This window comes from Mercenaria mercenaria, chromosome 3 (genome assembly GCF_021730395.1).
Source record: "Mercenaria mercenaria strain notata chromosome 3, MADL_Memer_1, whole genome shotgun sequence".
NCBI lineage: Eukaryota > Metazoa > Mollusca > Bivalvia > Venerida > Veneridae > Mercenaria > Mercenaria mercenaria.
This window is the reverse complement of record NC_069363.1, coordinates 26,282,993-26,309,056: the sequence shown is the minus strand read 5'-3', so window position 1 is coordinate 26,309,056 and position 26,064 is coordinate 26,282,993. Positions and strand designations below refer to the sequence as shown.

General features: G+C 37.3%; 1 protein-coding gene across 1 annotated transcript in view; it reads right to left on the bottom strand.

Annotated features, from left to right (window-relative positions):
• The window catches only part of LOC123525229 (voltage-dependent calcium channel subunit alpha-2/delta-3-like), a 93,685-nt gene that overhangs the window by 6,251 nt on the left and 61,370 nt on the right, over positions 1 to 26,064 (bottom strand). Inside the window, exons 15-19 of the mRNA XM_045304099.2 lie at positions 24,078 to 24,418; positions 19,722 to 19,877; positions 17,150 to 17,364; positions 14,874 to 15,075; positions 3,810 to 4,020 (exon numbers count right to left, since the gene is read on the bottom strand). Coding sequence (XP_045160034.1) covers positions 3,810 to 4,020; positions 14,874 to 15,075; positions 17,150 to 17,364; positions 19,722 to 19,877; positions 24,078 to 24,418 — 1,125 coding nt within the window. The remainder of the gene's footprint in view (positions 1 to 3,809; positions 4,021 to 14,873; positions 15,076 to 17,149; positions 17,365 to 19,721; positions 19,878 to 24,077; positions 24,419 to 26,064) is intronic.

Sequence of the window (26,064 nt, the reverse complement as noted above, 5' to 3'; positions counted from 1 at the left end):
AGAAATGTTCCGTACAAAGTCATTCTTGAATTTGACCTTTGACCTCTAAATATGACCTTGACCTTAGACCTAGGGACCTGGTTCTTGCACATGACATGTTGTCTCATCCAAGGGAATATTTGTGCCAACTGATATCTAAATCCTGCTTTGCATGACAAAGTTATAGACCGGACAGGAAAAAAATCCTCTTGACCTTTGATCTCAAAGTGTGACCTTGACCTTTAAGCTAGGGTACTGGGTGTTGCGCATGACACGTCTCATCATGGGGAACATTTACGCCAAGTAATATTGTAATCCCTTGATGGATGACAGAGTTCTGGATCGGACAGGGAAAAAACCTTATTGACCTTTGATCTCCAACTGTGACCTTGACCTTTGAGCTAAGGGTCTGGGCTTTGCGCATGACATGTTGTCTCATCACGGGGAACATTTGTGCCAAGTAATATAAAAATCCCTTCATGGATGGCAGAGTTATGGACGGGACAGGAAAAGAACTCTGTTGACCTTTGACCCCCAATTGTGACCTTGACCTTTAAGCTAGGGTCCGGGATTTGCGCATGACAAGTCATCTCATCATGGGGAACACTTGTGCTAAGTGATATTAAAATCCCTTAATGAATGTCAGAGTTATGGACCGGACACGAAACAGACCCTGTTCATGCTATGTTAACATGTGACCTTGACCTCTGAGCTAGGGGTCTGAAAGTTCTGCATGACACATCGTCTTATTATGAGGTACATTTGTGCCAAGTAATATTAAAATCCCTTCACGGATGGGAGAGTTATGGATCGGACAGGAAAAAAGCCTTGTTGACCTTTGACCTCCAATTGTGACCTTGACCTTTAAGCTAGGGGTCCAGGTTTTGCGCATGACACGTCGTCTCCTCATGGGGAACATTTGTGCCGAGTAATATTAAAATCTCTTCATGGATGGGAGAGTTATGGACCGGACAGGAAAAAAGCCCTGTTGACCTTTGACCTCCAATTGTGACCTTGACCTTTGAGCTTGGGGTCCGGGATTTGCACATGACACGTCATCTCATCATGGGGAACATTTGTGCCAAGTAATACTAAAATCCCTTCAAGGATGGGAGAGTTGTGGACCGGATAGGAAAAAAGCCCTGTTGACCTTTGACCTCAAATTGTGACCTTGACCTTTGAGCTAGGGGTCCGGGTTTTGCGCATGACACATCGTCTCATCATGGGGAACATTTGTGCCCAGTAATATTACAAGAGTGCCAGAATGTCACAATATACGCCCGTCACAGCAAATTTCTTTACTCTAGCACCTGTATTTGCAGATGTAATTTTAATTTTGTGGTTGTTTAGTAATCATTGTAATTCTTTTGTTTTTCTAAGTCCACAAAAAAAACTCCTTACCAGGTAGAGATACCTTAAAATACACCTAAAATTAGAAAGTAACAACTATGTTGTACCACAGAAAAGTGGTCTTGGTTTTTCCCTACAGTCAATTATAGAAAAGTTACAATATAAGTTATTTATAGTAACAACTAAGGGAAGTTAATCTTTAAAAAAAAAAAAAATGTTCCAAAAAAAAATAATTGTAAGTCCACACAAAAATCCTTACCAGGTAGAGATTGGTCAAAATACACCTCAAAATTGGATGTAACATGCATGTTGTACTACAGAAAAGTGGTCTCGATTTTTCCCTACGTCTAGTAATGAAAAAGTTACAATATAAGCTATTTATAGTAACAACAAAGGGAAGTAATTCTAAAGAAGGGAACTGCGCATGACACTTCGTCTCATGATGGTGTATAATTGTGCCAAGTTACATCAAAATCCCTCTATGCATGAAGAAGAAATGCTTTGGACAGTCATTTTTGTATCTGACCTTTGGCCTCTAAGTGTGACCTTGACCTTAGACCTAGGGACCTGGTTCTTGCGCATGACACTCCGTCTTGTGGTGGTGAACATTTGTGCCAAGTTATATCAAAATCCCTCCATGCATGAAGAAGAAATGCTCCGGACAAAGTTTTCATTCTTGTATCCTTTGACCTCTAAGTGTGACCTTGACCTTAGACCTTGGGACCTGGTTCTTGTGCATGACACTCCGTCTCATGATGATGAACAATTGTGCCAACTTTCATCAAAATCCCTCTATGCATGAAGAAGATATGCTCCGGACAAAGTTTTCATTCTTGTATCCTTTGACCTCTAAGTGTGACCTTGACCTTAGACCTAAGGACCTTGTTCTTGCGCATGACACTCCGTCTCATGATGATAAACAATTGTGCCAACTTTCATCAAAATCTCTCTATGCATGAAGAAGATATGCTCCGGACAAAGTCATACTTGAATTTGACCTTTGACCTCTAAGTGTGACCTTGACCTTAGACCTAGGGACCTGGTTCTTGCGCATGACACTCCGTCTCATGATGGTGAACAACTGTGCCAAGTTTCATCAAAATCCCTCCATGCATGTCGAAGATATGCTCCGGACAAGGTCTGTGGACGCCGCCCGCCCGCCCGCCCATCCGCCCGCCAGGGGCGTTCCCATAATACGTCCCGTATTTTCAAACGGGCGTATAAAAATCACTTCATGGATGACAGAGTTATGGACCAGACACGAAATTGCGGATGGACGGACGGACGTTCCTACATATGGATACTTATGTGGCTACTCTTTTGTTCTCTCTATTGTTCTTTTAGCCACGTAAGAGAAAAATAGCCACATAAAAGCCTTACGGAATGAATGACATCAAAGAAAAAGTACAGTTACCTATTGTTCCTATAGCCACCTAAGTATGCAAATGTGAGCTCGGACGGACAGACGGACAGACGGAATGACGGAAAAGTGCATTCCTATAGTCCCCGAAACTGGTTTTCAACCAGTAGGGGACTAACAAAGTATTGAGTCAAATGAATATTGCATTCTTGTCTGAAACATCCTCTCTGTGTGGTTAAAAAGTGAATATGACCTCAATAAAAGAGATATTTACTGTTAAAGTAACTGAATGTTCATTGTAAATCTTCATCTCCCGCACATACAGTACCCACCCCTCCCCCCTCCCCCTCCCCCAAACACATACCAACAGGAATTGGCAGGTACTTGAAAACAAAGCCCTCTGACTGTTCAGTTTGAATTGTTCAATTCATGTTAAACTAATCTGGTTAATTATATGTAGAAAAGCATTATTTTAATTTTTTTCTAACTATTCTAACAATATAATAATTATTCATTACATGATTCTGAGTCTCAAAACTGGGTTGCGGTACCTCGAAATACTGATAGTATTCATCTTGAAATGGCTAAAATGTTTTCACAATATTATAATGCTGAATAATATTCCTATATGGTTTTTTGACTCTAGGTCAAATACTTTTTGATATATGTGCGACACAAAAGTTTAAGCCTTTTATGCATATTATAAAATCCCAAATAAAACCCAAGCTGTAAAACTTCACATGCTAAACAACAATCCTGTAACGTTTCATGACTCTAGGCCAAATAAATTTTGAGATACATGCAACACAAACTTCTAAGGCCTTTATGCCTATGTTTGACTGACAATGGCCATAACTCTGATCATACTAAGTAAAATCCCAAAACAAAAGCCCAGGACTGTGTTCTATTTCTTACGCTGAGCAACAATCCGATGATGCCAATGACTCAAGGTAAAATACTTCAGAGGTATGCATGACAAAGATTCAGATGGATGCACAGATGGGCACACATCTAGATGTACATATGGGCAATGGCAAATCTAAGTGCTAATGTAATATTTTAAAAGTGTGGGGTGGGTTTGGTGGGGGAGGGTCACAAAAAGAAATAAAACTGCACAAACCTTTGGCTCCTCTGGTGTAATTCTACATGACCCTTGGAAATCTACTTTCTCTGTCCTACGTATAAATGCATGTTTGTAGACCAGATCTTTCATCACCTCCCCCTCTTTTTCTCCCAGCTGTACTCTCTCATATTTACTCTCATCCAGGTCACTTGCAAGTAAGAAGTCTGGATCCATTATCAGAAATGCATTTGAATCAAAAAGGTAACATCTGAAATGAAAATGTTTACAAAATTCTCAATTCCATATAGAGAATGAAAAGTTATAACTGCAGAAATACTGGTAAGTGTAAAAGTACCATTATTATATATTCATGTCGCTGATATTATCAGCATTACAATAAGAACTAGAACTGTCACAGAAGTGACTCATACCCCCACCATATGGTCTTGTCACAGAAGAATGGCAACCATAAGGAATCTTAAAAATACTTTGGAGTACTTCATCCTGGGCTTCCACATATAAGTAATACTAGTATAATACTAGTATAGTAATACTAGTAAATATATTAAATCTCTAATATTAGAGATACACTAAAAGTGAATACAACAAGAGCTGTCTCCATAGGATGACACATGCCCCCGATGGCACTTTGAATGAATAGTTATGGCCAATGTTAGAGTTTAGGACCTTTGACCTACAGACCTGGGTCTTGCGCGCGACACGTCGTCTTACTGTGGTACACATCCATGCCCAATATTTTTAAAATCCAAGCATGAATGACAAAGATATGGACCGGACACGCCCATCAATGCACTATGTTGAAATATGACCTTTAACGTCTAAGTGTGACCTTGAACTTTGAGCTACGGACCTGGGTCTTGCGCACGACACGTCGTCTTACTGTGGTACACATTTATGCCAAGTTATTTGAAAATCCATCCATGGATGACAAAGATATGGACCGGACACGAATGCACTATCATGAAAAATGACCTTTAATGTCTAAGTGTGACCTTGACCTTTGAGCTACGGACCTGGGTCTTGCACGCGACACGTCGTCTTACTGTGGTACACATTCATGCCAAGTTATTTGAAAATCCATCCATGGATGACAAAGATATGGACCGGACACGCCCAACTATCATGAAAAATGACCTTTAACGTCTAAGTGTGACCTTGACCTTTGAGCTACGGACCTGGGTCTTTCGCGCGACACGTCGTCTTAGTGTGGTACACATTCATGCCAAGTTATTTGAAAATCCATCCATCGATGACAAAGATATGGACCGGACACGAAAATTGCGGACAGACTGACAGACCGACAGACTGACAGACTGACAGATGGTTCAAAAACTATATGCCTCCCTTCGGGGGCATAAAAAAGTGTCTTACCGACCCATGTTACCACGGAAAAATGTTTTTACTTTTTAAATAGGACTTATAATAAAAAAAGTTAGAAAAATACCTAAAATATTGAAAATCTAAAAATAGGATTTCTAAAAATAGACTAATTCCTGGAATTTAAGGGGAAAAAACTCAGTACAAAGGTTAAAAAAAGGTTACTTCCCTTTGGCTCTAAGCCAATCAGAATGAGATATAGTGAAAATACATCAAAATTAACCTTAAATTCTAGGTAAAAGGGGACAGAATTCAAGAAAAATAGTGTCAGAGTTATGCACCTTGTGTCACATGATGTGGGTGATGAGGTGGAACATCTATTTTAAGTCTGAATCAAATCCATTCAGTAGTAATTGAGATATAGTGAAAATACATCAAAATTAACCTTAAATTCTAAGTCTGAATCAAATACATTCAGTAGTAATTGAGATATAGTGAAAATACATCAAAATTAACCTTAAATTCTAAGTAAAATGGGGCATAATTCATGAAAAATTGGTGTCAGAGTTATGCACCTTGTGTCACATGATGTGGGTGATGAGGTGGAACATCTATTTTAAGTTTGAATCAAATCCATTTTGTAATAATTGAGATATAGTGAAAATACATCAAAATCAACCTTAAATTTAAAGTAAAAGGGGACATAATTCATAAAAAAATTATGTCAGAGTTAAGCACCTTATGTCACATCATCTGGGTGATGTCAGGTGGAACAACTATTTTAAGTTTGAATCAAATCCATTTAGTAACAAGGCAGTCTGAAAGACAGCTAAATCCCCCGCCACTGCTATGGATAGTGAAAGGGTAAAACCTTTGATTTTAGCTGTGACCTTGACCTTGAACTGACACGGCTGACTCATGAATTCTGCACAACCTCTTGATGAGGTGATCATTTGACCAAAGTTTCATGAAAATCCTTCAAGGGGTTTAGGAGATACAGAGCTGAAACCTTTGACCTTCAGTTGTGACCTTGACCTTGAGTTGACATGGCTGACTCATGAGTTCTTGATGAGGTGATCTGACCAAAGTTTGATGAAAACCCTTCAAGGGGTTAAGGAGATACAGAGTGGACACCAAATGGAAGGCTCAAACCTTCGACACTTAGTTGTGACCTTGACCTTGAGCTGGCATGGTTGACTCATAATTTCTGCACATCGTCTTGATGAGGTAATCATTTGACCCAGGTTTTATAAAATTCCTTCAAGGGGTTTAGGAGATATAGAGTGGACACGAAATGGAAGGCTCAAACCTTTGACCTTCAGTTGTGACCTTGACCTTGAGCTGACATGGCTGACTCATAAGTTCTGCATATCGCCTTGATGAGGTGATCGTTTGACCCAAGTTTGATGAAAATCCTTCAAGGGGTTTAGGAGATATAGAGTGGACACAAAATGGAAGGTTCAAACGTTTGACCCTAAGTTGTGACCTTGACCTTGAGCCGGCATTACTGACTCATGGGTTCTGCACATCGTCTTGATGAGTTGATCATTTGACCCAAGTTTTATAAAATTCCTTCAAGGGGTTTAAGAGATATAGAGCGGACACAAAATGGAAGGCTCAAACCTTTGACCTTGAGTTGTGACCTTGACCTTGAGCCGGCATGGCTGACTCATGGGTTCTGCACATCGTCTTGATGAGGTGATCATTTGACCCAAGTTTTATAAAATTCCTTCAAGGGGTTTAGGAGATATAGAGCGGACACAAAATGGCAGGCTCAAACCTTTGACCTTGAGTTGTGACCTTGACCTTGAACCGACAAGGCTGACTCGTGGGTTCTGCACATCGTCTTGATGAGGTGATCATTTGACCCAAGTTTCATGAAAATCCTTCAAGGGGTTTAGGAGATATGGACCGGACACGAATTTGTTACGGACGGAAGGACGGACGCAGACCATTCCTATAATCCCTCCACCACGGCGGGGGATTAATAACTGAGATATAGTGAAAATACAACAAAATTAACCTTAAATTCTAAGTAAAAGGGGACATAATTCATGAAAACTTGGTGTCAGAGTTATGCACCTTGTGTCACATGATGTGGGCACATGATGTGGGTGATGACGTGGAACATCTATTTTAAGTTTGAATCAAATCCATTCAGTAGTAACTGAGATAAAGTGAAAATACATCAAAATCAACCTTAAATTCTAAGTAAAAAGGGGCATAGTTCATAAAAAAAAAAAATGGTGTCAGAGTTATGCACCTTATGTCACATGATGTGGGTGATGAGGTGGAACACCTATTTTAAGTTTGAATCAAATCCATTTAGTAATAACTGAGATATAGTGAAAATACAACAAAATTAACCTTAAATTCTAAGTAAAAGGGGGCATAATTCATGAAAACTTGGTGTCAAGAGTTATGCACCTTGTGTCACATGATGTGGGTGATAAGGTGGAACATGTATTTTAAGTTTGAATCAAATCCATTTGGTAATAACTGAGATAATAGATTTTGGGACGCGACGGGACGTGACAAAACTGACTCCTATATACCCCCCTCAAACATGTTTGGTGGGGGTATAATCAAAGATGTCAAAATTCAAAACACTGAATTTGAACAATATTCTGACTATATAACAGAAAATTTGTAAATCAAACCTCATTTAGAAGTTTAAACTGAATACAACTGAAAAACACTGGCAAAGTAAGATGAAAAATAACTACTAACAAGTAAAAAATAAGTGACAGATGCAAGAATTCCAATATAAACAACCTTTTTTCTCCAATAAATATGCATGTTTTTTGTTTATTCCATATAGATTTAAAGCTTCTATTATGGAATACTGCCCAAACAATACCAAACAAGAGGGTCATGACTGCCCTCGGTCTCCCATCTGAGATTCACAAAATGGTTGAAAACTTTTGATAAGAGTGTCAACTAAGAAATATTTGCATAAAATTATTATGAAATCAAGCTTGCAGCTGCTTACATGAAGATTCTCAGAAGTTTGCACTACGGCCATATTTAAGGACGTACGCTAGAATTCGGGGCAAAATTTTTCCCAATAAATAGAATTTCTTCAAACTTTGGATATTGAAGGACAATTATTTATCTGCCAAAAAATGCCGTTTTCAAGGGCAGATAACTCTTTTTCGATACGGTGACCTATGATTTTTATTGCATATTTTTGTTTCTTAGATGACTGTCCTTCAATATCTGAAGTTTGAGGAAATTCTATTATTGGGAAAAAATAGCAGTATACTGAAAACTAGCTCTGCCACATAGCAGCTATGTTTTCTGACAAATAAAAACAGTTTTATAATGAGTTTGTACAAGGTCACCAAAAGAACTTGCTGTAACATTATTTTGAAATCAGACCAGCAGCTTCTTAAGAGGATTTTTCTTTAAGTTTTCCATATATCCATAAGAGAAAACTAACTCCTGGAGGCCATATTTTGTACAAATCAACATGGCTTGAAGGTATTAATGGTAGAGCATTTGTATGAGGTTATTTTAAAACCAGGCTTGCTGTTTTATAAGAGAATATTTTTAAAGTTTTAGTCATCCCCAAGGTGGCCATGTTTTTACAAATCAACATGACTTGAAGGAATCTGGTACAGGGTCACCCAAAACACTGTTTTGAAATTAGTTTGAAATCAGGACAGGAAATTTTGAGAGGAAGATTTTCTAAGATTCCCTTCAGTTACCAAAGCAACCAGAATTTTGCATGAATGACCTAGATTTGAAAGAATTTGAAAGGAGACTATCAGAGGAACATTCCTGAAAAAATAGTTGAAACTGGCCTTGTATTTGAGAAGAAGAGGTTCTTCAAAGAAATTGTGGATGACATACAGTCAATGAATATTCAATGATCCTAAAGCTTACCATGAACACTTTGTGCTCAAGTGAGCTAAATAGATGCAAAAATATCATTTATATTAGACAATTTATCCAGAAAGTTTATTGTCCTCCTGCAATTCTTTTTGTACAAGTTTATTGTCCTCCTGCTTTTCTTATGGTACAAGTTTATTGTCTGCCTGCAATTCTTATGGTAAAAGTTTATTGTCCGCCTGCAATTCTTATTGTACAAGTTTATTGTCCACCTGCAATTCTTATTGTACAAGTTTATTGTCCACCTGCAATTCTTTTTGTACAAGTTTATTGTCCTCCTGCAATTCTTATGGTACAAGTTTATTGTCCGCCTGCAATTCTTATTGTACAAGTTTATTGTCCGCCTTCTTATTGTACAAGTTTATTGTCCGACTGCAATTATTATTGTACAAGTTTATTGTCCGCCTGCAATTCTTATGGTACTAGTTTATTGTCCACCTGCAATTCTTATTGTACAAGTCTATTGTCCGCCTGCAATTCTTATTGTACAAGTTTATTGTCCGCCTGCAATTCTTATGGTACAAGTCTATTGTCCGCCTGCAATTCTTATTGTACAAGTTTATTGTCCGCCTGCAATTCTTATTGTACAAGTTTATTGTCAGCCTGCAATTCTTATTGTACAAGTTTATTGTCCGCCTGCAATTCTTATGGTACAAGTTTATTGTCCGACTGCAATTCTTATTGTACAAGTTTATTGTCCGACTGCAATTCTTATGGTACAAGTTATGTCCGTGCAATTTTATTGTACAATCTTTGTCCGCTGCAATTCTTATTGTACAAGTCTATTGTCCGCCTGCAATTCTTATTGTACAAGTCTATTGTCCGCCTGCAATTCTTATTGTACAAGTCTATTGTCCGCCTGCAATTCTTATGGTACATGTTTATTGTCCGCCTGCAATTCTTATGGTACAAGTTTATTGTCCAACTGCAATTCTTATTGTACAAGTTTATTGTCCGCCTGCAATTCTTATGGTACAAGTTTATTGTCCGCCTGCAATTCTTATGGTAAAAGTTTATTGTCAGCCTGCAATTCTTATTGTACAAGTTTATTGTCCGACTGCAATTCTTATTGTACAAGTTTATTGTTCGCCTGCAATTCTTATGGTACAAGTTTATTGTCCGACTGCAATTCTTATTGTACAAGTTTATTGTCCGCCTGCAATTCTTATAGTACAAGTTTATTGTCTGTCTGCAATCCTTATGGTACAAGTTTATTGTTTGCCTGCAATTCTTATAGTACAAGTTTTTTGTCCGCCTGCAATTCTTATTGTACAAGTTTATTGTCCGCCTGCAATTCTTCTTGTATAAGTTTATTGTCCAATAGTTTTCATTAAACAGTTTTTAGGTAGTTCTACATGTTGCCATTTTCTGCTCGTGTACATATTTGGTTTTAATTTTGACAATATTACTGGGTATCAGCATTTTGTAAAGCGATTAAATTGTCAGTTATCACAATTAATGATACTAAATGTTGTCAACGACGTGATCTTTTCTTATGGTCATTGCAGTAAGGTTTTTCTCCAGAGAAATCTTTTGTCCCCCAATTAGTATTTAGCACATCTACTGGTGACTACAAATTGCTCATCTAATTGATCAATTAGATGATTATAATCAAATACTAGGCCAATAATTGACTGAGAAACGTGTCCACTGACTTTTAACTAGGGTCAAAATATGCATATGAGAGTGAAATCTGCTGACTGCCCCAGGCAGTTAGCTATTTAATGGAAGACATTCATAGAATTAACAACAACTGTCTAATGACAGCATGCTCGACTGCATAAAGCCCTTCCACCCAAAAAAGCTTATAAAGAAAACCTTTAGCATTATTTTGCTAAAATGTAAGCCAGAGTTAGGAAACTTGCCAAGTGAGGTAATCTTATGATATCAAACATTTGTGGAGAACTGAAAACATTTGTTAAAATATTTTCAGAGAAACATTTTTACATGCAAAACTGTCCCAAAATATTGATGCTAACTAGAATTGTGTCCATAGGACACGGATGTCCCCACATACTGTGCAATCCTCTAAATAGCAAAGTTTTAATTAAGAAAGGGCCATAATTCTAGAAAACATACCCACAGAAAAAAGTCTATTATTTATGGTTATCTTCACATGAAGGTCTCAACTGTGAAACTTTCAAGCATATCCTTTCAATAGCATTTTCAGAGTTGGACATACAAGAATTTTCTCTATATTCTATATAGCAAAACTATCAGAGGGCCACAACTGCAGTAAAAATAATCACAGAAAAAATTCCTTCCTTTATGGCCATGTGCACATTAAGCTTGTTCATCAGTGAAAGTTGGAAGCAAATCAGTTGTTTGATACACATAATTTTTCTCTATTTTCTATATAGCAAAACTATCAAAGGGCCATAACTGCAGAAAAATAGTCACAGAAAAAATTCCGTCCTTTATGGTCATCTGCACATCAAGGTTGTTCATCTGTGAAAGTTTGAAGCAAATCCAGCTAATAGTGTGGGCGGAGTTGGACTCACAAGATTTTACTCTATATTCTATATAGCAAAACTATCAAAAGGCCATAACTGCGGTAAAAATGTCACAGAAAAAATTCCTTCCTTTATGGTCATCTGCATATCAAAGCTGTTCATCTGTGAAATTTTGAACCAAATCCGGCAAATAGTGTAGGAAGAGTTGGAAACACAAGATTTCGGGACATATGGACAGACATACGTGCATACATACAGACAGCAGCAACACTATATGCCCCCACATAAAACAATAAGAGAAGTCATCTGGACAAGATTTATATTATCTCAGGCAATATACTGTATTCTGCAAAATTTCAAAGGGCTGCAACTCAAAACTCAAGCCAGATAACATTTGTGTCCTGTCCACTTATGAAAATATTTTCAGGAGCATATTTACTTAAATATTTGATGTCTAATAATGACAGTGTCCTTTGACCTAAGCTCTGAGTCATGAACATGACACTTTCTCTCTGATTATGGCCAGTGTTTGCTTAAGTTACTGGAATATCCATCTGCAGAAGTTATGGACCAGATATAAAAAATGACTCTAAATATTTGACCTTAAAGTGTGACCATAACATTTAACTTCAAAGTCTGGGTCTTGCATGTTACATATGGTTTTATAATGGTGACTGTGTCAAACTATTTCAATATCTATCCATCCATAAGTTTAAAGATCTGACAAGAAAAAAGTCCTTCAATCTTTGACATCTAAGTGTGACCTATACCACTGAGCTAGTAGTCTGGGTCTTGCAGCAGAAAATGCATTTTATTATGCTGGTCATTCGTGCGAAGATTTTTTTAAGCTTGAACATGCCTGACAAAGTTCACAAGCAGACACAAGTTTACCAAACATACATTTGGATGGATGTATGCACAGACAGATATAAAAACATGGACAAGAGTAACATTATAAACAGTGGAGGTATAACAATGGTTGTAACTGATTGAATTCAATAAAGGATTAAAGAGAGTTGTTTTTATGCTCCCAATAGATAAAACAAGAGGGTCATGATGACCCTGAATCGCTCCCCTGAGTATTATGAGCCACATGTTTAAAATTGCACACTGATGCTAAAATATTAGAAAGTAGGTCAGTAGGTCAAACTCATGGTCACTGAAAGTCAGTTTTAAGATTGGTGTGCAAAACTGTACTTGTCATCCAAATTTCAAGGCTGTATCTTAATCAAGAGGGCCAAGATGGCCCTAGGTCGCTCACCTGAGAAACACACCATAACAGTGTAAACATATTTGGCCTATTGATTTCATGGAAACAAATATTCTGACCAATTTTCATTAAGATTGGACAAAAAATGTGGTCTTTTTAAGTGTAAACAAGTATTTTCTTTGATTTGACCTAGTGACCTAGTTTTTGACCCCAGGTTTCCCATATTAAAATGCAGCCCCTATTGCGTACAAAAGATTTTTCTTTGATTTGACCGGGTGACCTAGTTTTTGACCCCAGATGACCTATATTTGAACTTGACCTAGATTTCATCCAGACAAACATTTAAATCAAATTTCCTCAAGATCCGGTGTAAAATGCAGTTCTTGTTGCATACACAATGTTTTTCTTTGATATGACCTAGTGACTGAGATTTTGAGCCCAGATGACCCATGTTCGTACATGACTTAGGTTTCATCAAGGCAATCATTCTGACTTAATTTCATGAAGATCCAGTGTAAAATACAGTCCCTATTGCATACACAAGGTTTTTCTCTGATTTGACCCAGTGACCTACTTTTTGACGAAGATGACCCATATTCTAACTTGACCTAGATTTCATCAAGGCAATCATTCTGACTAAATTCTATGAATATCCAGTGTAAAATGCAGCCCCTATTGCATACTCAAGGTTTTTCTTTAATTTGACCGAGTGGCCTAGTTTTTGACCCTAGATGACTCATATTCAAACTCGACCTAGATTTCATCCAGACAAACGTTCTGATCAAATTTCATGAAGATCCAGTGTAAAATGCAGCCCCTATTGCATACACAAGGTTTTTCTTTGATTTGACCTAGTGACCTAGTTTTTGACCGCAGATGACCCATGTTCAAAATTGACCTAGATTTCATCAAGGCAATCATTCTGATCAAATTTCATGAAGATCCAGTGTAAAATGCAGCCCCTATCGCATACACAAGGTTTTTCTTTGATTTGACCTAGTGACCTAGTTTTCGACCCCAGATGACTCATATTCGAACTCGACCTAAAATTCATCAAAGCAATCATTCTGACCAAATTTCATGAAGATCAATTGAAAAATACAGCCTCTATCGCATACACAAGCTACATGGACATCCAGCGATCACAATAACTCACCTGAGCATCAGGTGAGCTAAAAACAAGAAAGTAGGTCAGTAGGTCAAGGCCAGTCAAGTGACCCCTAATCGCTTGGGGTCGTCAGGTAATTATAATTAAACAGTCTAGGAAAAATGATCTGATAATTTTTGAAGTATATATTCCTATATAACTCATATAACAAGTGAACCCCAAGGCAGGGCCCCTTTTCACCCCAGGGGCGTAATTTGAACAATCTTGTTTGAGATCCACTAGGCAATGCTATATAACAAATAACAAAGGCCAAGGCCTTGAACTTTCAGACAAGAAGATTCTTATTTTTTTCTCCTATATAAGTCTAAGTTAAATTTGGGACCCCCAGGGCAGGGCCTCTATTCACCCCAGGGGCATAATTTGAATAATATTGGTAGAGGACCACAAGGCAATGCAACATACTAAATATCAAAAGCCTAGGCTTTGCAGTTTCAGGCAAGAAGATTTTTAAAGCTTTTTCCTATATAAGTCTATGTAAAACTTGAGACTCCTCCCCCACACCGCAGGACAGGGCCTCTTTTCACCCCACAGTTATAATTTGAACAATTTTGGTAAAGGACCACAAGACAATGCTTCATAACAAATATCAAGGTCTAGGTCTTGTGGTTTTAGACAAGAAGATTTTCAAAGTTTTTCCTATATTAGTCTATGTAAAACTTGTGAGCCCCGGGGCAGGGTCTCTTTTCACCCCAGGGGCATAATTTGAACAATCTTCATAGAGGACCAATAGATGATGTCACATGCCAAATATCAAGGCTCTATAAGTTTTTTCCTTTCGGTTGCAATGGCAACCAGAGTTCTGCATGGAATTCAATTCTTTGAACAATTCTGAAAGGGGACCATCCAAAGATTATTCCTGTGAAGTTTGGTGTAATTCTGTCCAGTGGTTTTCAAGAAGATTTTTTAAGAAATTGCTGACGGGCGCACGCCGCACCACGGATGACTGACGAAGGACAATGAGCGGTCACAAAAGCTCACCATGAGCCTTTGGCTCAGGTGAGCTATAAAATAGCATTATGCTGCATTGTAACAATACAAGATGTTCAGTACAACAATACCTTGTAGAGCATCCAGGCTCATTGTCTGGACAATCGTACAACTGACCACATGATTTCTTGAAGTCGCTAGCTTCCATACTGTCCATTGTCTTGTTCTGGAAGTCATCATACAGAATATCTAGACCTGTTACTGCTTCAACTCGCTCAGTAGCACAACGACGGTGATCACTTGCCTCAGGACTCTTACTTAGATAACATACCTCTACAAACATAATCAAAATTGTCAAGCGTTATTTAAGACTTAATATTTAATCAACATTTTTAACTGGCTTGTTTTTAAGGCATTACATTAAGTTATATTGCTCTATTAATGAGTTATTTGAGATGACAGCTTATTTGTTGTCATGCAACATTTTTTATCTACAAGAAATAAAGACTGACCAGTCTGATGAGAAATATATAATGGTACTGACCTATATCCTTTCCGCAGCCTTAACGTACTAAATCGTATTAGCGTCTGATGGCCCTTTCACGCTTCCGTAGAAACAACATTTATTACACGAAACTTATTTTGAAAATATTTCTGAAATGTCTAGGTCTGCAGCTCTCAAATACGGTTATATCTTACATCTGAGGCATATACTGACACTCTCAGACAACATCAAAAATGACATTTTGAGCGATTTGATGAAGTTCCAAAATTATCAATGTACCCTTGGTCCGTTACGGACCCCTGTGGGATTTCTGTTTATCCAGAGCTCAAATATTTTTTCATAGATTAAAAGCTGACATGCTGTACTAAAGCCCAGGTAATTTCAATTCGTAAAAAAATGATTGAAAATTGGCTCCCCAATAGCAAAAACAAAATAAAAAAAAAAAAAAAAAAAGAAGTCCACGCGCATTCATTTAGACGGGGTGACCCCTGCGCGTGACCCCTGACTATCTACGAATCAAAATGCGGCTTTCGTTTTCAAGTTTAGCATTTCTACTTTCATTTTATTTACTTCCGGTAATAGCTGAAGGACGAGTGACGTCATTTTCTGTGTTGTCAAAAACATATATATGCCTTGCAAGATTGCATAAATATGTGCTGGCCGTCCTAAGGTTATACAAGAAATAATACACAGATGTGGTGAGGCAGTATCTGTGTTTCAGACATCTATTGGAATAATGACAACATCTCTTAATACAACATTTCTAGCTTTTCCTGAGAGTGACTTATATGAACTTTAAACTTTATCGCACTGCTGGGATGAGTATGAACTAGAGCTGCTTTTGAGAAAAGCGCATGTCTCCCACAACTGCCTAATCATCTTAATAGTAGGTCAGTCTTTATATACTGTTTACTCTCTACAAATATACATGTACCATTGAAGAGTAAAAACGCTGATTTTGGGTAATTCAAGGGCCATAGTTCTTAAGTGCCTGGGGCTTATGGCTAGTAAATGACCTTGGCTGAGGAGTTATGGTCAAAAACATTTGGTTCAAGTTTGGTGAAGATCAAATGAGAACTGTTCGACTTAGAGCGCAGACAAGAGTAAAAAGGCCAACTTTTGGTAATTCAAGGGCCATAATTCAGAAGTGCCTGGGTTGATTTGGCTAGTTACTGAACTAGGCCGAGGACTTATGGTCAAACACATTTTGTTCAAATTTTGTGAAGATCAGATGAGAAATGTTCGACTTAGAGCGCGGACAAGATTTGTGACAGACACACACATAGACAGGAGTAAATCAATATGTCTCCCACATGGTGAGAGACATAACTAAGCCAAACATTATTTAAGGATAACATGGTGTAATAGCCATATTTCATATCTTGTAACTGGATGGTAATATTTAAATGAAATTTGGTCACTTTAAAGACATTCAAAATTAAAAACGTTTCACCGAGAGATTTTTCGAATTTTGTCATTTTTTGGGGAGATAACCGGTATTGAAGTTAACATTGATGCCTATGGGAAATATATAATTTCTTTATGAGAATCTGAGCTCGAGTTTCGAGAAAATTTTGCAGTAGAAAGCTGCATTACATGATTCTGATACAAATACCAAAAAGAAAGCTAAAATTCCCCGTAGGGAAAAGGAGAAAATTATTTTTTTCTAGTTTTCAGGGGAGATAACTCATGAAAACCAAAATTATCAGGGGAGGTAATCTAAAGGAAATTTTTGAGAACTTGTGTCACTATATAACTTGTTAATATGCACCTTATTTCTATCGTTTGACATTTTCAAAGCTTACATTATCAAGTTGTATGTACGCTTTTGGTGAAATTGAGGCCTGTTACGGGTAGTCATCCTTAAACCATTTTATAGAACTGATAACAAGCATGACTTACTGATTATACAGTCATTATCAACATTACATTTACATCCCCCTGGCCACGGACCAGTTTTTGAGAAGTTCCGACACTCTTCCTCTGTCTTCACTTTCATGCCTTCAAATACTGCCTGTGATATTGTATTAATCTTGCCGACACCGGCAGCATCCATATATGGTGTTGATATTGATATCTGATGAGGTGCAGCACTAGTTCTCTTGTACCATGGTCTCCTGTTGACAAACAACATAGTAATAACATTGCCAGTAGCAAAAACCTTTTATCTTAACAAAGACGGATACTGTGAAATCATTTAACTTCGTCCGCATGAAATTTCGTGGTTTTGGCCAAAACGGCTGTTTCGTGGGGATGTAAACTCATGGATTTTCAATTTTTGAAAAAAAAAATTATCATAATTTCCACAGGAATAGATCTACTATTACTTCTGTCCTTACATGTGAACCCTACACGTGTCTAACAGCGCTACCATGGTTACCGAATTTGCAGTCTACGCCCGGGAGATTAGCGAGTGATCATATGCCAATTAATGACCGCGTTATCTATAATTATTTGACCCCTAATTTGCAAAACTTTTTAAAACTGTGAAATATTCAATAAGAAAAGTCGGCGCCAATTAAAAAGTGTCAAAACCGTAGCACCTTGCACAATTAGCATTCATAATCAAAACAAATATAAAGTTGATCATTGATCTTTTGATCGTGTTTTAAACAAGAACTAGTTATTGTACTGCAAATTAAAACAAACTATTATATGTTTAAATGATGTTTTTATTCCGCAGTACTAATATAACCATAGAAATCCTTACAATAATTATTATAAACTAGCCCAACTTTTTTTTCAAAATGAATGCATGTCTGCAGCTAAAATTACAAGGTGTTGAACTTGTGCATGTGTTATTTCCTGCCGAGAAACGTGTAATGTGAATTAGGTATTAATGCATTGGACGCAAATCTAGCAATTAATTTATAATATTTAATAGTTCCAAAGTTGTAGTATTTTACTACATGTCAGTAAAAATAAAGGCTAGTGTATAAACATCGCATAGCGGGGCAGAAAAAATCAAATAACAGCCGTATTATAGTGCGGTTGGCACGTGGCGCTACGTCAAACTTCTATTTTTAGTATCTACTTTTACTTTGACAAGCATGTCATAAACAAACCACGGGTACATTTCTAAATAAAATAGTCGTTTTTTTTTTTTCACGCATACCTATGTTTATTGTTAATGGAGCCTCCATAAACGACAAGAAAGCTGCAGGTTAGTACTACCGCATGGAACGGCTATGGTGTCTTTTTTTTTTGGCGACTTTGCGTACAATTAAAAATTATTGTGGCACAATTTGTTCGTTGGGACTTAAATTCATGGTTGAGCTCAACCATGAAATCCACGAAAATTAATCCCCCACGAATAATAATGATTTCACAGTATGTACATAACATTATTTCACTGTCACTTCAAGCTATGTAAATGTTTCACCCTTGAAAAAGCACTTATATTTTCAAAACAGATGCTAGTTTAGTCCAAATGTCTCATTCCTTACTCAAGCTATTTATATGACACAGCTTATAAATATATCTTTAGTTAAAGTACCTAATTCCTAACAGAAGTTATTGAATAAAACAATTCATATTTTAAGTACACATGTAACAAGGACCTTTGTCTTTAAGCAAGATACCGTAGTACCAAGTTTAGTGCAAAGTTTTATAGCCCATTCCTAGCAAAGTTATTAACCAAAAATATTTGTTCTGTTTTAGTAGCACTGTCCTATATACTCTGTTTAACAAGATCAGATTCTTGTACAATTAGAGCTATCATTAAAGGTGATCAATACCTCAAGATGTCACTTTGATACAGGGTAAGTTTGATCATGACCTTTGGCCTTCAAATGTGACTTTGACCTTGAACCTAATGACCTGGGCTGTGCACTCTGCATGTTGTTTTGATGAGGTGAACAATTGGTGCTAATTTTACAAAAAACCTTCCAATTGTTCAGAAGATATGGAGAGGACACAAATTTGAGCTATTTGATCTTCGACCTGTAAGTGTGATCATGACCTTGAACGTAGTGACCTGGGTTATCAGCCTGCACATCGTCTTGATGAGGCTTACAATTAATGTCAGCTTTATGAAAATCATTTTACTGGTTAAGAAAACTTTGCGTGGACACAAATTTAAGCTGATTTTTTTACCTCCAACTGTGACCTTGGACCTAATGACCCTGGTTGTGCACTTTGCGCATCCTTCTGATAAGATGTGTACTTGGTGCTAGTTTTATGAAAATCTTCTAAGAAGATACAGAGTTTACACAACGGATGGTCGGAGGGACTGACAGACCAATGGCCCAATGGATGGACATGCATCAATGCAATATAGCCCATTTATACATGTACTTATAGCCCATTTATACATGTACTTTATATCTGGGGGTATAACAATCTTTTCCTAAGAGCAGTAACCTCTGTTCAAAACACACAAAAAATGGTCTCTTATTTGTGCTTGTTCTGCAGTCATTGCATAGTATTTAATTATGAACTGGTTATTCAAAACTTATTTATTCATTCAATTTACTTGGTAGGATCATAAGTTCTCCTGGATCTGTGCCCTGGGTAGGCCCTAAACACCCCACTTCTCAGACCAACATTGAACCATTTGACATTGCTGAAAGATTCGAATAAACTGGCCTTCCATATTTCCTCTATTGGCTGTGTGATCAATACATCTGCTCTGAAAATACATATTTATAAAGTAAAACAAATGCTGTTTGCAAAACATACATGCCCTCCTACTCATGACTGCCTGTCAGAGTTAACCGAGTATGTAATTTGCTCTAAAAACACTCTGAACTTGACACTTGACCTTTTAACATATGGAACAATTTTTAAACTATATGTGTGTCCCTAAGACACAGGTGCCCCCACTCCCCCCCACCCCCATCCACCAGGTGCACAAATTCACATTATGGATAATAGTCCTACATTATTTTATGAATCTATGTGAATTACTTTTAAGATATATGCAACACAAACACTTTATGTGTAGTTTTCACTGTGGCAAGCACCATAACACCAATCTGGCAGAGTGAAATCTAAAACAGAACACCAGGTGTGCAACTTCACATGCTATATAACAATTACCTAATGTTTCATGAGTCCAAGTCAAATACCTTTTGAGATACATGTGACACAAAATTGTATTCCATTTATACATATTTTTGACAATCAAGGGCCATAACTCTGACTGACTGATTAAAATCCAGAACAAAATCCCATGTGCACAACTTCTTATGCTGAATAATATTCCTATGATGTTTCATGACCCTAAGTCATATATTTTTTGATGTATGTGCAGCACAACTTTTATGCCTTTTTATGCATATTTTTTACTAGGTCAAGGGCCATAACTCTCATCTGAATGAGTGATATCTCTGACAAAACCCCAGATACAAAACTTCACATGCTGAATAATATTCCTGTAATGTGATATAATACTGGGTCAAATTCTTTTTGAGATACATACGACATAATCTTAGGCCCGTTTTATGCCTATTTTTGACTAACTCTCATCTGACTGTGTGAGGTTTAAATTAAAACCCCTGGTGCACTGCTTCTCATGCTGAATAACAATCCTGTGAGGTTTGATGACTCTGGGTTAAATACTTTTTGAGATATGAATGACACAAATTGGGATGGACGGACTGACCGACGGACAAGAGTAACTCTAAGTGCCCCCCCCACTCCCCCTTTTTTTTTGTGGGGGTGGGGGCGGAGCACAAAAAAGCAATTTCTAGTTTTGATGTAGTATCAGCTATTAGTATGCTATGAATATATGTGTTTACTTAGAAAACTTTCAAAAATAAATAATTGTCTCCCACATGACGGGGGGGGGGGGGAGACATACTGCTCCAATACCACCAGGAAGAATTATACCAATCTTCATAAAAGTGATCATTGCTGAGCTTAGTTGTGCATATTGTCAACATTTTCCAGTTCGATGATTTTTAGCAGTTATGGCCCTTGATTCATCAAATTTTATGATGTTTTGGCCATATGTTTTATTTTATTGGGCGGATTTTCAATAAATCTTACAGAAGTGATCAGTGCCAAGTCTTATTAGGTATAATCAGCATTTGTCAACATGTTCCGCTTCAGTGATTTTCACTGGAGTTATGGTCCTTTATTTGTCAAATTTTATATAATAGTTTTGCAACTACTCTTACACCACTGGACAGATTTCCATCAAACTTTACAGGACTTATCAGTGCCTAGCCTGGTTATACATATTGTATGCAACCATAACTAATCAACAAAAGCAAGAAAAGATCAACCTAAGTACAAAACATACATGAATTCATTCACATACCAAGTTTGGTATATGTATATGTAGTAATATAAGAATTACACAGCATATAATGTTAGAATATGGATATTATTACTAAATCAGTAGCACATAACCAAGCAACTGATAAGTCTGACAAGTAACCTTTTTAAAGCATACATATGAAATTGATTTTATAATTATATACATTCTGTGTAAATATGATAAGAAACAGTGGAATAGGTCATTTTTTTGGTAATTCAAGGGCACACAATTTTCAACGGCTTACCTGAACTGGCCCATAATCCAACTTTAAAGAGATCTCATTGGTATACACATTTCATGTAAATATGAATAGGATTGGTAAAGAAATGAAGGTGCTCAAGTGTAAGCAAAATGAACAAGAGTGCCAGACTGTCACAAAATACGCCCATCTAAATATTCAGTTACGTATCATAAAGGTAATAATGTTGATGTTGTATATTAATCCCCCAAAAAAGTAAGAAGGAATCAAGGTATTTGTAAGGTTCCATGTGGGATAAAATTGACAATCAGATCAAAACTCTTTAAATGTACATGGCTAATTTCATAGATTTCGAGTAATTCAAGGACCATAATCCAAGAGTGCCCGGAGTGGGGCAATTTGGGTGGTTATACAACCTGGCCGAGATATTATGCCTACAAACATTGTCATCAAGTTTAGTGAAGATTGGATGAAAACTGTTTGACTTAGAGGGTGGACAAGGCTAAATTCGCAGTTTTTTTAGTAATTCAAGGGTCATAATCCAAGAGTGCCTGGGGAGATTTGGCTGGTTATCGAACTTGGCTGAGATATCATGCCCACAAACTTTGTCAGCAAGTTTGGTGAAGATCGGATGAAAAATGTAGAGCGGACATGCTTTTGGACGCCGCCCGCTTGCCTCCCTCCCGCCTGCCATGGGTGTTCACATAATACGCCCTGCACTTTCAGAGACGGGTGTATAAAAATGGCTGTTTTAATCAATCAAAGGCACATAACTCTGAACTTATTTCTCTAACCTGGCCAATTTTTGTTCTTAAACAAGATCCCTTACAGAAGCAAGCCTCTGTGGCGTACATGCTGTGTATTTGCTGTGTATATGCCGCGAACACAGTAGTACGCCAGAGGAGTACATTTTACATACACGGCATGCCGCGTACATGCCGCGTACTATTTCGACGAGTACACAGCATGTACGCAGGAGGTCACTAGTACACTTCAAGTACGCAGCACAGACTCTGAAAATTTTAGGAGTACACTGCATGTACGCAGGAGGGACTTGTACAAGAAAATAGTACACTGCATGTACACCGCAGATACTTTGAAATTTGTGCAGTACACTTCATATACGCGGGAGGGACTTGTTCATTTTCTTTTGGTGTTTAGTTGCATTAAAGTTGTTTCCCCTTGATGCAGTTACACCATTTTCTTCAAATGTTTACCAAATCACATGCTACAAAAATTGATTTATTTTCATTGAAAAGTGGATGAAGAAAAGCATACTAATTTATTTGATAACATCAATCTACATTATTTTGGTAAGGGTAAATACTTATTGATGCATGTCACTTATCTTTTTCCTGTTTTTTTCTGTCCAAATGATCAGCATTTGCATAGGAAAGTTGTTAAGGGGTAAGGAATTTACATTATCACCGCAGTTTCGCCACAAGAGTACACAGCATGTATGCAGCAGGAGTACACAGCATGTACGCTGCAGGACTCGGGCCAGGAGTACACAGCATGTACGCCACAGGAGTACACAGCATGTACGCCGCAGGAGTACACAGCATGTACGCCGCAGGGGTAGTACACCGCAGGCTCATTTGCATGTGAAAAGTGTATGTGCCGCGTACATGCTGCGTACTATTTCCCGCATACTAAATTCCTCCAGCGTACATCCTGTGTACTATGTAGTCCACAGCATGTACGCAGCAAGTAGTACGCGGCAGAGCTCATTTGCATGTCAAAAGTGTACTACAAACGTACTGTCGGTGTATGTGCGGTGTATATCCTGCGTACTATTTAAAGCCCTTGATTTCAGTACACATCATGTACGCATCATATACGCTGTATGTACACAGCAAGAGTACGCAGCAGGCCTTTTTCTTCTGTAAGGGATCTTATAGATATACATATTCTGAGTAAACATGAATAGGATAAGTGAATACGTGATGGTGCTAGACTGCAAACATAGTGAAATATAGCATTTTGTTTTATTTCTAAAGCCCATAGCTCCACAAAAACTAACTCAAAAAATAAACCTGTAAAACAAATGCAACTAGCTTTGGTAATGATCAATCCTGTAAAATTTCATTCAGATGACATCAGTAGGACTAAAGAAGTAGTCTAGACAAACTTTGTCAAAAACTGACCTTTAAGAGGCCATAAATCAATCAACCAAAAAAGAAAAACTAGCTTCGTTACTAAACCTTTCAACATTGTCTGTTTGAAAACACATCAGAAGTTCATCAGGGAAGTAACCTATACAAACTTTTGTGACAAACAGACAGACAGACAAATCAGACAGATCAGGCAGACTGGAAAAAATCGATAAATCTTCTCATCAAAATTACTTTCATCAAATATCTTACCTGACACCTTTTTCAAATTTTTGCTTTCCTTTTTCACACCCAAGATCTGGTTCAAAACTATTAATCCATTTGTGTGCAGCCACAGTTTTCTTATCCAAGTCATCATCATAAATATATTCTATTGGATCACAGTGAGACATGGGAGCAAGGAATATAGTCGAGTATTTGTATGTGACACGGAGACCAGGGTATTTCTCTTCGTTCTCCTTTATTTCAATCTCTTCTAACGTACCAGGAGGTAGAGACTCTTTTGCTAGGGTACTATTATAATGCTTGAGCAGGTTGTAATAACTTGTGGTGTAGTCGGCCCTGTTTAAAGGTTCCTGAGATCTGAGAAATTCCTACAACAAAGTAGAGGTATGAGGACATGCAGACTAAGAAATGTTGTAGAACTTTGTCTTTCTGAAATCCTAACAATAATCACCTACATTACATATTGTTCTACTCTGTTGGTGGTAGAAGTGACTGCACAGCTCTATGGCATCTGAACAGAAGCTAGCATAAACAAGAGCTGTGCTCGACTATTCAACAGCCTTGTCAACTGAATGAATATTAAAGTCCAAAAAGGGGCATAAGTTTGTAAAACTGCAACACAGGGTTAAGAAACCTGTACAATGCATATCAGCTCATGACAATAGGCAGTTGTTGAATTTCAATTCATTCCTATTAGTGGGTACTGAGATACCAGTTTACATACAAAAACTTAACCAAAAATTTCTAAGTCTAAAAAGGGGCATAATTTTGTAAAAATGCAAAGCAGAGTTATGGAACCTGTGCAATGTATGTCAGATCATCACAGTGAACAAGTGTATGAAGTTTCAATCCATTGCCATTAGTGTGTACTGAGATACCAGCTTACATACAAAACCTGTACTGCGATACCAGCTTACATACAAAACCTTAACCGAAGTCGAAAAAGTGGCATAATTTTGTAAAAAAGCAAAACAGAGTTAAGAAACCTGTGCAATGTATGTCAGATCATTACAGTGAACAAGTATGTGAAGTTTCAATCCATTCCCAACTGTGGGTACTGAGATACTAGCTTACATACATTAACTTAACCAAAAACTACTAAGTCGAGAAAGGGGCATAATTTTGTAAAAATGCAAAGTAGAGTTATGGAACCTGTGCAATGCATGTCAGATCATCACAGTGAACAAGTGTGTGAAGTTTCAATCCATTCCCATAAGTAGATACTGAGATACCAGCTTACATATAAAACCTTAACCAAAAATTTCTAAGTCGAAAAAGGGCCATAAGTTTGTAAAAAAGCAAATAGAGTTATGGAACCTGTGCAATGTAAGTCAGTTTATCACAGTGAATAAGTATGTGAAGTTTCAATCCATTCCCACGAGTGGTTACTGAGATACCAGCTTACATACAAAAACTTAACCAAATTGGGACGCGGACGCCGACGCATGGGTGAGTCCAATAGCTCTACCTATTCTTTGAATAGTCGAGCTAAAAACCCATTTCAACTGGCAGACAAAATTTTATACCTTTTTAATTAAAAAGGGTGAGACGAATTAAAAATATTTTAAGAGATTTTTTTCAGTAAAAATTTTGTCCAACATTTGATTTTAACTTTGATATGGCAAAAAAGAAATTAAGGGGACGCATACTTTGAAATTAGAAAAAAAGTGGGTGGGGTATTATAAAATTTATCTGCAAAAAAGTACACGGTTTTGGTAAATGAAATGAATACTGTTTCAACTGTTATAAGTACACAAAGGATTGCTCACTAAAATAAAAATGAGAAAAACTGAAACAAGAAAGTTATTGTTGAATTACATAAGACTTCTTGTGTACATTCAAAGTCAACAATTAAGACTTTTTGGTGCGAAAATAATAGTGCTTCACTTTGTCCAAACATTTATCAATGTCCTACAGATTCTAATTTAAAGAAAGAATGTGAAATAAGTTCACTGTCTTGCTTTTCATTTGGCATATGTGAGCTAAAACACATTATTTAGTTTGTTTACAAAGT